The following is a 16,653-nucleotide window of genomic DNA, read 5'->3' as shown; positions in this document are numbered from 1 at the left end:
TCCATTATAGCAAACAAAAAAGACAACGGGCATTTTCAAGCGATTAAACTATCAATAATCCTCCGGATTCGGTCATATTGCCAATTCACATGCTCGAATACATCCCGCGGCATCGCGACGTCGATTTTTTTTGTGGAGGAACTAGAAAAAAGTAACTACGGGGGTTTTAGTTTTATCTCAGTCCAGATCGATTTAATAGACCCAATAGAATATATATTGGACAATACCCGATTTTACTTGCGAAACAATACGCGGGCGTGCCACAGAATCAACAGAGCTTAGGTGATGGGTCAATCTACGACCATTTTGGAGGTCAGATCGGGTTTAGATGCGTGAAGATGCGATTTCTTTATTTTTCGTCAGGTGTTGTATTCACACGGTCGCGCATGCTTATTGTCGCTGAAATTCCTCTTGATGTAAATTCTGATTGGATGATAACTACTATTGTGCGACCAATATCACAGCACAACTCTCACAGAACGCTTTATACAGCTGTAACTTTACAACTTTTTTTCTGAATCGACGACGATAGCGAATTCGTGAATAATATATGAATGAGCCCTCGACTCTGTATCTTTTGCAATCTGCCTCATTTTCTATCGACACCAACGAGCCATTAAGTGCATATTGATACATCTTTTCACAATATTATTTATGCCGGCTCAAGTTTGTTCTGAGTATCATCAAAGATGATGCCCAAATGAATTAACCTCTGAGTACACGATTGCACTTCAATTCGCTGCAATCAATGATGAAAATTGTACGTGTTATACATTTCAATGACCGTTTCAAATGAACTTTATCACCTCTACAAGATTAATGTTGCATCAAGACAAAAAATCTTTTGAAACGTTTTGGAGGAAAGTGGAGAATTTTACATGATGTCAGAAACGACCTTTGAAATGAGGAATCATGCCGCGGTTTTATCCAAATTAACACACGCTGTATGGACCAACTTTCAGCCACTAACAGGATTATCAGAACCACAATAGGAATCTCGATCGCGAAGACGGTAATTGAAGATTAACATCATGTAGAGTTAAGGAAATTAGGTTTAGTTAAGTCGTTTGTGAGAAACCGCACTCAAAGTCTTAAACGAGTTGTCTGTCCCGGGATGCGGAAATGTAATACTGCACTGGCCGCTCAGGGCAAGAAAAAATTTCTTGTGTCGTATCAAATCTAATATTGTTTGTCTTCTGCATGGTCTGCGGGCCACAAAAAATAAACGAAGTGCTGGTTCAGCTGGATAATCGGGATATGCATGAATGAGACACGTTCAAAACCGGGCACGAACCAAATGATACAATGGCATTTAAGGTTCAGAGCCAGTAGCACTTGCACAAACACCGTTCATCGGTTTTAAACTTTATGACGTTTTTTTTTCTGTGTGCGCCAATCTCTGATAGTGATTTCGTAAATGACTATTGTATTTTTCACTAATTACCTTGAGCTGTGTGCTTTTCCACATTGAGCTGTGTGCCCTTCCACGTTGAGCTGTGTGCCCTTCCACATAAAATGTGCACCTGGTTGAAAAACAAATCCCGCTTCTTTCCGCGTCGACCAACGTTTCGAAGATAGAATTACAAGTACGGAGGAGCATTTTTATTCATTTGTATCACATTTCGACATCCGATTTCAGATTTAACGTGTTGCTAGTACGTTTTCATGTGAATACGTTTGTTGTCCATTGTATCGGACAAGTTAGTTACGGTTCACAATATTGTCGCTGAGCAAAGGTCTACAAAGATTGGCTAGATAATAGTCGTATGAAATTAAGCTTAATACATTTATAGTTTTGACGAATTCAAAAGATGACGTAAAGCTTGTTTCAATACGGCCGTTGGTCTGAGCATTGAAACCGGAATATCTTATTGTAAGAATGTTTGAATACCTAGCATCGGTTTCGACGGAAAGTGCCAATTTCGGGGTCATTTAGAATCGCGTCTACAATGCCTCACGTTCCTATTCATGGACAAAAATTACAGGGTTTTTTATTCGGCAAGCGTGCGCATCAGTAACAGAATGGCGTGTTTGTTTCAGGAGACATATTTTGCGTGTGGGTCGGGTTGAACTATAATGCACTAAACTCGACGTATCAATTAATGAAATCAATTAGCAAATAAAAGTGTATTGGATTCACTGTTAGGTGAAAGCATCTGATTCAAACAATTCTCTAAATTCAAACATTATTCGAGTTAGTATTAACAGGTGTTTCAATTAGAAATCAGCCGTGGTTCTACTGTTTCCAGCATCTGAATCAACAGTGATTTTTTTTCATGGATTGAAACTACGTATCTACATTTAGCGGTGTATAATATTACATGTCAGACGAACTAAAATATTCATCGATTCCGCGAGCTTTTATATTGTTATTGCTGCGCGAGCCACGGGAGAATTGTAATCAACTGAATCACGACGACACCTCGGAAAAAATATGCCGTAGGATGTTACTAGTATATTTGAATAGGAAATGAAACAACCGATCAATTTGTTAAAATATTGTGTGGAAAATGTTAAATTTAGTCACTGTTTCCATTATGATTCTTTCAGACCCCTGGTGATGTCCGCTACGTATTTTCGCGATAAATCCTTTATTTCGTACATAATTCCCGATGTCTTGCATCAGTTTTTTTTGTCAAACTCTACTAATGGCAATTATTGTCCTTTCCATTCTTCGAACGTGAAAATATCAAAAATTCAATTTTTCAAATAATCCGCCTCTCTGTTTGTTACCGATTCTGTATGGAATTGAGATTGGAATTGTGTGTCTATTGTATAGAACGCAATAATGGTGTTCTCAATTTGTTTTAAGTGGGAAGCGACATTTAGCTGAAAGAATGAAACCTGCTGTTTAGAATGTGCGCTATATTTTGCTCAGTAACGGTAATCCGAGAATTCTTATAGCATCTATCATTGATGAAGAATTAACGCAGATCGCGCACAATTAAGCGATGCATTGTAGTCACCGTAAATAATAACTGCGATGAAGAATTAAAGTTATACGTTCGGCACACCTCCTGCCTGGACCCCCGAGATTTCCCCAACATAGTCAAGATTTTTGTCAATTATTGGCAATAAAATGAAGACTGCGGGGTTTCACTCGAGCCCGGACTGGTTTCATTCATATTAGATTATTGGTAATGTAATATTGCAAAAAATCAAATATTGTAACCGTCAACTACGTGTGTCATTCAGACTCTCAAGATAGCAAAAAACGTGTTCGCGTTGAAAAGATGCAAAACCCGTATGAATAGCTACGCAGAATCTTTTGTCGCAGGTGGCCCGGTTTAAGCTCATTCACCGAATGAGACCGGGCTAGCGCTATGAGTTGTATTGATTCGATCAAACATATTTCATGACGATGAAAATATCCGTCGGACATTGATCGAGAGGTCAGATGAATGAATATCGACTAACAACGTATCCGAATGAAGTCTCACAATGACCACTTGAAATTATGGACAGACCCTGGCAGATAAAAAGCGTATTCATTTTTGGTCAGCGTTGACAAACAATTCTTTCGCCTTGATATTGTTATAATGAGCGTGAGGCAGATGACCAAAATCGCTGGAAAACACGGACAATTCCATTGTGCAAATAAAAACGCGGTTCAAGGCTTAGTGGTTCTTTCGTGATGATATCGGCGTGAAGGGTAAACCACGGATACCGCCATGACCAATGTCCCACGAGTAATGAACTAATTTCTAAGTGGCCGTGGAAAATTTCTCTTGCTTATTAAAAGCCCGGGATAAAACGAGCACTAAATAGAAAATTTTTGTGGTTTCTGTAGTTTTCAAGGTCATGTCATCTCGATTTTGTTCTGATTCCTCTGATGCGATTGATGTTCGGCATCGCGTTATCAGACATTGCACCATAAGTGGACCTCATACCTGCTTCACCTTTTACTAATTACGGTACAGCAACGACTGACTGAACAACGAGAAAACGCATATTGTCCGAGAGAAAGACACAGCAAATATTATCACCAGCAACAGAACGATGTCATCTGAGCGAGCACCACGCCGTAATTCAATCACAGAAGATCTAATTTAACCAATCGAAGTTTGCATCCCGCCGTTTTGGACGCCATGCGTAATAATCACCGATCATGAGGTTATGTTTCACGTTTGCGGGCAGCAATTCCACGTGGTTTTCTGTCGATAATGCGATATTGTTTTAATCAACACCGACACGGGAAATATAAGATAATTTAGTTGAGTGGGCAAAAAATTAGCACCGCCGTTCTGTTTGCCCGTTCCCAAGAGGTGGTGGTTTTTCAATGGGGAGCAAATATCCGTAATGGCTGTGACATATGCCTTACGATTATTTTGCGGGATGCGCGTCTATTATCTTGTAAGGAGGTTTTTTCGCCGTATCGAATTTCACGAATGTCCATTTTGGTGATTGGTTGAAGAAGTTCAATGGATGGGAAACGATCACGTGTTCGTCTTTAAAACGGGCATTTATCATAAATTTCTCATAAAGAAATAATAATCATTCAAAGTCATCATCGAAACAAATCATGTTTCTTCTGTGATATCGGTTTTCCGATCTATTTCAATATATTCTAAGCGGTCTTTAAGAGCGGTCTATTTTAAGAGCTAATTGACAGATAAAAAAAAACTACCTAATATTTTTGAAACCCCTATCTCGGTTGATGAATTGCGAGGATCCGATCTGGCAACCTCGCTTTCGAAAATATTCGATGGGTTCCACAACTCTGTCACGAAGCATAGGTAAAAATAAATCTAACTGCGTTTGAATTCAGTTTTGAAATGTGTTTTCTCTGTTCTTGTCTCATAAATCTAGTTTCAATTGAAGATGCTCTCGATAGAATTGTGTCCGGCCGATTTAAGTACTCAGTTACATGTTTGTCATCGTGACTGCGGTGATGTTCGGGCAGCCGACAAATGATAGTTCGCCTTAGAAACCTTTGAAAGAGCTGTCAGTTTTTTGAGTCATCTGATTGAATATTTATGCGGATTACACTGTACCCTTGGTCGAGTGTGTCATGTTGGGCCTCGTTTAAAGCTAATCTTGTGCCTCCGAAAATAATTAAGTAGCCATTAGTGGATGAAGGTTTTATGAAGCGCGTTATAGCCACCACGTGCTGGACAACGCCAAGGCCCATTTATCAACTGATAGGTCACGTGGCTCTGGCCAGGGCTTGCACCGTACCATGCGGGCTCTTCCGCACTGCTATTGCGGTTTCATTAAGGATCCCGAAGACGATGACATTGTGGTTGATTAGTTTTTTTACGACCTAGATTTTAGCCATTTTTTCACTTTGGTCATTCATTTTTCACTTCGGTTAAGTTTGATGGATCCCAGTCATTTGGTCGCACGTCAATTTTCATATGACATTTTGACTGAAACACCGAAAGCAGATTTTCATATACGCAAATTAATCATTATTTCACCAACTTAACGCGCTTTATCACAAAAATCGTTGTATTCATGCCAACTTAATTGATGGTCATCTCCTTTTTCGCAAGATTATGACAAAATCAAAGTAACTATGAGCATTATATCTCTTGCCGCCGTGATGCGGGTTTACGGTTTGAAAAGAACAGGACAGGTTGTTAAATAATTGAGGAAGTTACTTTTAATAAAAGTGTCACCACGTTGGATTTATTGCGCTAATCACTAGTGTAATGTTAAAGCATCTTTCAATTTCATTTTGTCGAAATGAACGAATCTCTATTCGTTATTTGTCAAATGAAGATGGATAGTACTGATAAGTAACCCTAACTTTAAAAACGGGTTTCCGCCAAAATTGATGCTATGCATTAATCAGCCGGGTTTTTGTCTGGACGACAATGCGGCTGTTATTTCTATATAGCGAATACGATGACAAAAATTTGCATGTGTGGAAAAGGGCGCGACGATGAACTTTTAAAACCGCATTCATCGAAAGCGATCGCAAATTAGCCAAGCAGAAATTTTTTATGCGGCGCGGTTTATGTACTCGAAAATGATGTTAATGTTGTTTGATAGTGTCCACGTGGCTCATATTAGGCAAGCCACAAGAAACAAATTAGTATCGGCGCTCCATACAAAGTCGCGATTCGAGCGAAAATTCATGCATTCAAGCTTGACCGAGGCATTGTGATGACACGCTCATCGCTACCGCACAGACGCAAATGCGTTATTTGTATCCCTGTGAAAAGCACTTGAGATCGGCAACGTTCTGGCGCTCAGATACCGAAGATTCTGCTAAGATTTCCGCAATTTCCATATTGGGTCGCCAATTTCTCATCTCGTCGTAACAGATGGTTTTCGAAAATTAATCACTTTGTGGCCAGGGAGCTTGCAAACTCCGGTATCGACGTGCGCCCGACGGCCCGCCTTAGATCGAGTCGACAGTTTTCATTGATCAGTGCTGAATTCATAGTTATTAGACCTGACCATCGCGCCAAGTCCAATACCCATTTAATCAGTGCACTTTTTTGAAAATTCATTCGCGAAACGTTGTACAATATGACAAACACAAAGTGTTAGAATAAATAAATGACTGGGCCGATAATTTCAGTATTTACTTTTTCCCCCATTACGTTATTCCCCGTTTTGGGATATTCATATAGATCTTTATCTGCAATCATTATGAAAGCTGGAATTAAGTCAACAGTCAATATTCGCAGAAGCCACAGGCAATATCCAAACATTCTAACTTATCCTCAACCTAGTCATGCGATTTTATTCTATCATTACCCGGTACTTAATTCCACCGTTTCTAGGGAAATCATAAACATATATATATTTATATACATATAATATCATTTAAAAACATATGTAAGCCCTTTTAAATACTTCCTGCTTGATTTCTAAGAGTAGCGAAGAAGACATAGAAATATTCAATGGAAAACTTGATCTCAGAAATGTATAAGGCTTCAGTTTGAAAACAAATCTAATTGAAGCATCTTTTGTTTGCACCTCGCTGGAAAATCTGTTTCCGAAGTGTCATAGTTCATAGTTTTTAGTTTACAGTTTTCTCGTGATCATCATCGGCTATAAAATCAACGATACAATCTATGTTCGCATGATTTTATCTGTGCCCTTGAGCTTTAACGCGACAAGTGCAACATTTTCGATACCCATCTTCTGGAGAATTAGACAGTTATTTGCATAAATTCAATCATATACTCGTATGGAAACCAAGTTCGGCCCTGGGCGGCGCCATGTCTTAACTACGTTACGCTCTTTAATTTCTATACTTCATTAGACTTTTGGTAATTGTAGCGACGGATGGAAAGATATGCACTGGTAGCTTAATGTTGTGCTCGCATTATTCTAGAAGTTCTTCTTGAATGTTGCTAGGAACAGTAATCGTCACTTCGTGAGCTCTCGACTGCTTCAATCTATAGCGTTTCTAGTTATATATCGTGACTCGGCCGAGCCGTCGTAATTTCGTAATGTCCCATATTGAGTTAATCGGTGTCTCGCAGGGTGAATCTCGTAACTTGTTAACTATTGTCTGAAATCGTTTGATTTCTCGTATAACAGCTTGTTCTTGCTCGTTTGATGTGGAATTATAATCAGATTCGCCGATATTACGACCACAAAGCCGCAAACTTTCACGTAAATATCGCCACTGGTGAAACGGATGGGTTCCGTATTGACAATAACTTGGTGTCTTCGAAGATGAAAGACTTGCGTTGATTACAAGGGACGACGGAAAGACGTTGTCACATGTGATTATCACTTTTCTCGGGCGATTTCCCATCAAACTTTCTCCTACAATATTCTCATTGTAGTCTTGTCTGCTTGATGAAATAATTTAGTTATTTGGTTTTAGCAATTTGCACTGCGTCCAAACAACTTTCCTTTAAGATCTGAATTATTCCAGATATAGTGTACGCGGGAATCGAAGCGCAATAGACCAAACTGTACAATCTAAAATGGATTAGAATCGATAGTTCGATGATTTTTTGCTTGTTATAATTAACGGTGTGGTTGTACGGAATTCAAGAGCCCTGCATGATTTGATACGCTGTTCGATCGGAATTCTTTCCAAAGGCGCTTTTTACCATCTGTCTTCATAAATAAATCACCGGTGTGGTCTTCGTGACAGCTAAAATCGGGCTATGATATATACGACGATCGCATGGTTGGTGAGGGTTGATACATAGTCAATAAACCCGAACATAGATTGAGGTTGTAATGAATCAACCAGATTGCGTGTGAATAGCAACACGGCAAAAACGTGACCTTCGCTGAAACGATTTCAAAAAGCAAATATGGTCCTAATGCGTAATTCGTGTCCCGTGCTTTTGTTACCGAAGTGTCATCATTATCTTTCGTTCAATCCGATTTCTTTTCTAGTTGAATCTCTCCTTGTTTGAATCGGTGGTATACATGGCTATTGAATTGTCATGTAGACAATGGCTTATGATTAACCATGGGAGAAAGTTATTTTGTAGAAAAGTTCCATATTCTTTCTCGGCACAATGCCAGCGACGTCTGAAACCTGGACATACTGTCTCTTCTTAAAACACTCATTTACTGGAGGGAAATAGTTAGTCGTTAAACTCGTGTTTATGGCAGTTATCAGCGCGCGTTAACTGAGTTTGATTGGTAAATAAGAGGCTACATGAATGTTTTATAGAGCCCTCTTGTGATACTTGAACAGGTCGTTCACTGATGTAAAAAGTAATAATGACACAGTCGAGCCATAGATGGACAACAACGACCAAGTCATTACTGCTTAACTAAGTGTTTTCCGTAGATTGCTTGTCGAAGTTTGGCTGAGATTTATAGCTTTATTTTCCATCTGTCATCAATTCAACTACCGTTCGATAAGAGGGTTACTGAGTGTCAATCTCTCTGGTCCCTAGATTTTAGAAAAGAATATTCCCTCATATTTTTAGATCGATCCGTTTACTGTCTTAGTCTTAAAAAAGTTGCATGATAGTTCACAATTTGTTAGAGGCTTTAAAATGACTCACGGACGGGTACAAAAAAATGATGCTGTATTTGGAAAATCAGACGCGGAAGTTTGAAATAATGTTTTGTATTCAATAAATCATTTACGCTGTAATAGTGCAATAATTTTGCGGATGAAAGCTTTTCTACAGCAGATAAAGTTGGCATATGGAGTGCATGCTGCCCCGTGGAATACATTACATAATTCGTCATCTCCTGTCTGAAAGGGCGAGTGACTTTTAAAGACATGCGTTGTCGTAAAATCAACATATACTTGTGCCGGAAATAATGGTAAAGTTTGGAAATTCATCTCTGGCACGTGTGGACGAGGCGGTGTGGAATTCCGATTTGGATTATCAGTACCGCAGTACACGCAAACCTCGTGTTTGTCCCATATGCCACACTTCTACATGTCAATGATTTCAGGTTGAAAACAGTTGGCAAAAATGTCCATAATTCTATGAGTTGTTGATAATTTGGACATCTTGGTGGTTTAATGTAGCCTATGTGGTTCTATGAATTCTTTCTGCTGGCTTAAAGAAGCTGCCCTATGTGCCCAGTGTTTAAGATGAACAGATTTCATAGGACTCGTTCTTTTGCCGGATCGTATTTGCTGAACTTGTCCTTATCATTAGTTGACCTGGTCATCCATTTGTCGATGTCATCTCTCCAATATTTTGTCAACTGCTTCATCCAGTTCTTATCGTTGATAAATTCGTTCGTAATTATTTGCTGATTTATATTGTTAAGTGGCAATACGCAGCATATTGGTGCTCCGGTGAACGCGTGTGGAATTTAGTCCTCGTGGATTTTTCACACGCTGATGATTTCGTGGAGCAGGATGAGACATCTCTGAGATTAGCTATAACCCGGTTTGTGTCGGGGTAATGTGCTTGCGGTTCAACGCAGCGTCTTTACGGTTAGCCGAAAAAGAAACTTTTGAAATATTTTCCGTATCAGATGACAAGGTGCTATTGTGTTCATTTAAGAAGACAGCTGGTTTCTTTTGTTCGGAACAATTTCTATTGATATAGATGCGCTGTGTTCAGATATTCATAAAACGGTGCGCTGTGACCCGACATTGAATCTTTGTATTTTGTTTGAAGCAGATTTTAATGTGTTTCGATTGAATTCTAATTGAGCTAAAAATGATAATAAATGATGGGACTGAACGCAGCAGCGAGTGTCACAGACGTCTTACCTCCATCTCTTAACTCAATACAACTTTAATGCTTGAATGTCAGAGCGATGTTTTTAGGATCTTCGTCTCTCAACACTACAAAAATTTAGTTTTCGTTTAAACCTCGAAATAACAATACCGTGTAATTATGGTCTTGCATCCACAGTTTGATTTCCAAAACTAAGGTTTTCCTAATTACATGTTGTGGCGACGATCATTTCCTGTGAGCCTGGAAGGAAGTAACTGCGCTCTGGCCACCGAATTAAACCCACTGCTACCATCTCATATACCAGTCGCCCTCTCTGCAGGGGGTCTTTGTGTGTTATCCACAGATAAAACACTGCGCCTGTGACCAGTGAAAGGCCTCCCGTTTCCTAAGGCCCCAGCGAAAACCAATTTTGACAACACTCTAATTTCCTAACAAAGTGAAATATCAGTGATTAATTTGAAAGTTTTGTTTGAAGATTTATTTCCTTCTGGTTTCGAACGTGCGTTCTTTGTTTCGTCTTAGAAAAAATCATGAAATATTGAAGGAACGTTTGTTTCTTGGTTCGCATGTATGTTATTATTAATTGTTCTGAGACGCCTGGCTGATTTATTTTCTGCAATCATCAGTATCTTATTTCACACTCACACCGTAAAACCGCATGTTTAGAAACCAGATTGAAATGAAATCATTAATCAGTTTTTCAAAATGGTTTCATATTTTTTGGAGCTCTATTTGGAATTTCAGTCATTTGAGTTTCATCAATAAAACTTAACTTAAAACTTACAGTTTCACGCCCAAAGACGTATTGAAATTCTACATCAAGTGACGACAGCTTTGACTAAAAATTAATTTCATAAATTATTCATTTTTGAAAACACTGAGGGGTGGGTGAAAGTCGGTTAAACGGGTGATTTATGAAGTGTAATTTGCAAAAAGGTCACACCTTAAGCATGTTTTATGCGCTCACTTGGATACATATCCTTTTCATTGGTCAAAAATTAAATTCCAAAAGGTGAAATGCTTTGTTCCGCGTTTAACTTAAAGGTGAGATTGCTTCCTGTGAACTGGGAGTTGACCCCGGGAGGCATATACGGCTCTTGAGACGGTGCTATTTTGATGGATGACCCACTCGAGTTCGAGACAAATGTCACTTATATGAATGACGAATAACTGCTATGATATGCAAGTTCTGCGTTCTGGATATAGATAGAACTCATTTGATCAATATCCATTTATGAAACCAATTAAACCATCTTAGATTCCTGCTCCCAACCTTTTACGTACAATGTTTGCGTAGGTGCTTTGGGTGTTAACTTTTATTATAGATTCATATCAATTTTGAGTCACAAAGGGTTTTTAATGTCGGGCTCTAAACAACGAAAATCCTAACATATTCTCTATTCTTTATCGTTACAGGTGAGAAGGAAATTAGCAGAACCAAGTCCGAGCGGGACGAGTAGCGATGGTCATTGATCCAGCCATAAACGTCCTTCATCTGATAGAGGGCGCTGCTAAATCAGACTTCCGGAATAATCGTTGTCGTTCGTACAAAGTCCGGTAGCCCTCACAGTAGTTTCTTCACCCTCCGTGTATCTCAAGAAAAACAAAGAATTGTGACTCAGTCCAGTTGAACGTCTGAATTCAGCCTTTGGATCCTGTATTGAATCACTAAACTACACAAAGACTTTCTTATTAATTCAAAAAAATACAGTCAAGAAAAACTCCACGTATGGTCGGTAGAGGCGAACCCAGTGCATTTCATGTAAAAAGTGTAAATAAAGAAAATTCAGATGTTTATGATGAAATTCAAGTAAATCACTTACATGATTAGGATTTGAAACTCAGTTTTGAATCAATCACTTCACATTGTCCAATTTAGTTACAAATCATGCGTCGTAAAATTCGTCTTCATTTTTGAGCTCCAAAATCTCGTAGATTCACTAGTTCACCGAAACTCAAATAATAGAAATTGATGAATTGAACGAGTTCACTTGCATATAACAGGTTTTTTTTCAAAATGTTCTATTTCGAAATCTGTTGACAATTCGATAAACCACTAAATTCAATCGGCATTGATTCGGCAAAATTGCTTTTGTCAGATTTTTTAAATTCAGATTTATTTAGATTTAGTGAGTGTTCATTAAGGGATGTTGAAATGCTACGAACAGGATATATAAGATAACTCTTGATTTCATCTAGTCATAATCAAGATTTGAATTCTGCGCTTTCTGCCACCTATCGATTGACGGTAGAACTTAGGTACATCGTTTGCAGATTTTTTTCAAAAAACTTACTATTATGATATTTTTTAATAACCTGTGCTTAGCATATTCATATCTGATCTAAATTACTAAGTTATCAAGCGGTTTCTTCGCAGATCATGGGGAGGGTGGTGTGTGTCCGATGAATATAATGTGCCAATCAAGTTGAATGTGTATATAATTTGTATCAAATATGTAAACTGGTCTTATAGATATTTATTTGTAAAAAGAATGCTATTGAATGTTGAAAGAAGATTAATCTCAACTGAAATTTTGCCAATTATATATATATACGAATAAAATGTATGAATCTAATTTGCTTGTCCTCGTGTTTTGTTCGTTGAATGGAAAGACTGGAAACGGACTGCTTTAAAGACGTATGGGTCGGTCACCGTGTAATACGACGAAAACTATCAGTAAAAGGATATTCAATTCAAGCATTTCTGACACAAGCGATTTTTTATATATAGACCAAATCTTCAAGATCAGCAAATTTGGCAAGAGTCACTCGAAATATATACCTTCAGCGGAGTGGAGAATCTACGATGAAACTTTGACTACCCGACCTTGTGAAATAAGAAACACAAATTTTTCAGAATTGGTTTAAGAAATTTAGAAACATGCACCATCTCAGTAAGTCTTACTGCTACTGCTTTACACATAATATATTCAAGTAAATGCTGTTCCAATCAGGACAGTTTGAATGTTCCAAATCACATGTCTTGTTGGTGATTGGATGATAGCGCAGAAAAGCCCTTTTTACCGTTAGATTTTCTTTCCTTTTACAACAGCTAATCATGTCTGGAACGAAATACATCTGAGCCCCAGAAAATCGCAATCAAGGCAGCTGATTGGCCAATTTTCAGTTGATCTAATAGCCTCGCTGACGAGTACCGACGACGGATTTTCAGAGATCAATGGCAGTGGAGTGTTTTACGTACAAATAAACGAACCTTGATCATAAGCCGTAAGCCTTCGTAATTGATGCTTTGTTAAGTCGCAGAGGAAGCTTCGCCCGTGTCGCATCACTCGGAAAAAGCTCCACAGTTTGAGAGGTGTTTAAGCCAGTTATTTAAATGCAGTGATCATCAGCTCGTGTCCTGTGAGTCATAGCGTTCTACTGTAAAACTCGATGCTAAATGGGAAGTTAACATCAGGAGATCTAATAAATTGACTCTCTACTCGGTGTAATTACTCATTAACTCCTCACATGAGTGACATCCCGGCTCTAAACAAACATTTTACATCGCAGATCACGCACAGAAAATACGTACATCAGCACTCCCGTGTCCTGTTCGTAAATGAAGAGCAATTTTAGACTTGAAATAACGCCATTATTTGAGAAAACTCACGCATACTTAGGCTTAGAATACAAGATCCAAATACGTACATTTTAATCATCAGACTCATGATGTCAAAATGAAACTTATCACTCCGAGGCAGCAAATAAATACCGGGAGCATTCATGCTGCAAATACCTGCTGTTCGAATATTAATTGATAAGCTGTTATTGTGTTATGTAATTTGATGATGAGTCCCCGAGGGCCAATGATTACCATACTACGTATAAGATGACAATGCACACGATGTTTTGCATCATTATTTCCATGTAAGGTCCTTTCCGTCTCGCAGACAGATAAATTTATACCTCGATTGTCTTCAGTTCTCCTGAAAATAAGCAGATTGTCGCTGAGACATAATCCCACCTGTCCATCTTGTGTTCCCAGTCGCACTAATCTGTCTCCGAATGGCGCGGCAAAAATCCGTGTCCGGTCAGTGAAATACTCGACATTTTTATTGACAGAAAATATCGGATTCTAAAAAGTTTTTTCAATGTTTCTTTTGTTATGACGATCAGAGTATCTGAGCGCTTTGTTATTATTGTGTCACTCATCAGCGAACCAATTAATGTCACAATTCTGTCACCGATTCTCGTAAAAATACCCAATTTCCGGCGTTTTTTTTTTATACGCGAGTATTTTTAACGAGTCTTGTCCGGGAATCGTGAACTATACCGGGGTACGTAGCACATTGAACTCATTGTTACTGCACTTCCTAAAACAGTTAATACTGCAGTTGAAATACCTAGAAACAATTGTTAATATCAGAAAAGCATTTTCTCACGATAGATACATGCGATGGTATTCATTATCATCGTCACCCTCACGACTAAATGCAATAAAAATCTGAACTATCTATTTGGAAATTGAATCTTTTGAAAACCACTCGGCAAAACAGTTCTTTTCACACGCCTTAAAGTATGTATGTATATGCCTATTATTTGTATGCAAAATATTTCCATTGCCAAATCTTTTTTCAAGTTCTCCTTCCAGCGCTTTATTTTTGTTGCAAATCACTATCCATTGTCCTTAGGCTACATATACATTTATGTCAATTAACGCAATACTTGTTCTGTAAACTCGATAACAAATACAGCAAAAATGTTTTAAAAACCCGCCGCCTTGATTCTGAAATTATAATGAGAAAGGTTTGTACGCCTTAAAAAACTAAATGTCGTGCCTCACATGTTGCCAGTAAATGATTAATGATGTTTGATTCAGAAAAGACAGTGTCGCCTACGCAAGTTTTCACTGTATCAAACACGGCATCATTAAACGTGCGCACATCTGATCTCATAATAACAACTTGCAAGGAAAACATCTCCCGCCGATTTTATTTTATCATGCCACCGTTGTAAGGGAATACACAGCCTAGGGGAACAAACACCATGGATCCACACTCCTGCCGGGATGGTGATATTTTCTGAAATATCGTTCCATATGAAATACATCAGTTACGCGATAGAATTGAACAAAATATATATAGATAGAAAACGCATTCCGCATTCGAGACACGCTTGAAATATTCATTTTTTGGTCTATCATTATCTATTTTCCCGCTTTTGTATTTAGTTGTTTTACTTAAGCTAAAGTATATCCATATATATAGTTATTGAAAATTTTATTAATCTATTATTGCTCGAAATATTTAAATCGCATATATATATAATTGGCCGGTTAGCTCAGTATATATATTTATATACATATAATATCATTTAAAAACATATGTAAGCCCTTTTAAATACTTCCTGCTTGATTTCTAAGAGTAGCGAAGAAGACATAGAAATATTCAATGGAAAACTTGATCTCAGAAATGTATAAGGCTTCAGTTTGAAAACAAATCTAATTGAAGCATCTTTTGTTTGCACCTCGCTGGAAAATCTGTTTCCGAAGTGTCATAGTTCATAGTTTTTAGTTTACAGTTTTCTCGTGATCATCATCGGCTATAAAATCAACGATACAATCTATGTTCGCATGATTTTATCTGTGCCCTTGAGCTTTAACGCGACAAGTGCAACATTTTCGATACCCATCTTCTGGAGAATTAGACAGTTATTTGCATAAATTCAATCATATACTCGTATGGAAACCAAGTTCGGCCCTGGGCGGCGCCATGTCTTAACTACGTTACGCTCTTTAATTTCTATACTTCATTAGACTTTTGGTAATTGTAGCGACGGATGGAAAGATATGCACTGGTAGCTTAATGTTGTGCTCGCATTATTCTAGAAGTTCTTCTTGAATGTTGCTAGGAACAGTAATCGTCACTTCGTGAGCTCTCGACTGCTTCAATCTATAGCGTTTCTAGTTATATATCGTGACTCGGCCGAGCCGTCGTAATTTCGTAATGTCCCATATTGAGTTAATCGGTGTCTCGCAGGGTGAATCTCGTAACTTGTTAACTATTGTCTGAAATCGTTTGATTTCTCGTATAACAGCTTGTTCTTGCTCGTTTGATGTGGAATTATAATCAGATTCGCCGATATTACGACCACAAAGCCGCAAACTTTCACGTAAATATCGCCACTGGTGAAACGGATGGGTTCCGTATTGACAATAACTTGGTGTCTTCGAAGATGAAAGACTTGCGTTGATTACAAGGGACGACGGAAAGACGTTGTCACATGTGATTATCACTTTTCTCGGGCGATTTCCCATCAAACTTTCTCCTACAATATTCTCATTGTAGTCTTGTCTGCTTGATGAAATAATTTAGTTATTTGGTTTTAGCAATTTGCACTGCGTCCAAACAACTTTCCTTTAAGATCTGAATTATTCCAGATATAGTGTACGCGGGAATCGAAGCGCAATAGACCAAACTGTACAATCTAAAATGGATTAGAATCGATAGTTCGATGATTTTTTGCTTGTTATAATTAACGGTGTGGTTGTACGGAATTCAAGAGCCCTGCATGATTTGATACGCTGTTCGATCGGAATTCTTTCCAAAGGCGCTTTTTA

At 38.3% G+C, this 16,653-nt stretch overlaps 1 protein-coding gene across 2 annotated transcripts in view; it reads left to right on the top strand.

Moving 5' to 3' along the window:
* Positions 1-12,667, top strand: part of LOC141901462 (core-binding factor subunit beta-like) — a 30,171-nt gene extending 17,504 nt beyond the window's left edge. For both annotated transcript variants that reach the window (XM_074788709.1, XM_074788708.1), the window contains exon 6: positions 11,508-12,667. In XM_074788709.1, the coding sequence (XP_074644810.1) occupies positions 11,508-11,511 (4 nt within the window). In that variant the 3' untranslated portion in view covers positions 11,512-12,667. The remainder of the gene's footprint in view (positions 1-11,507) is intronic.
* Positions 12,668-16,653: the final 3,986 nt, after the last annotated feature.

This window comes from Tubulanus polymorphus, chromosome 3 (assembly GCF_964204645.1).
Source record: "Tubulanus polymorphus chromosome 3, tnTubPoly1.2, whole genome shotgun sequence".
NCBI lineage: Eukaryota > Metazoa > Nemertea > Palaeonemertea > Tubulaniformes > Tubulanidae > Tubulanus > Tubulanus polymorphus.
This window is presented reverse-complemented; position numbering and strand designations above follow the sequence as displayed.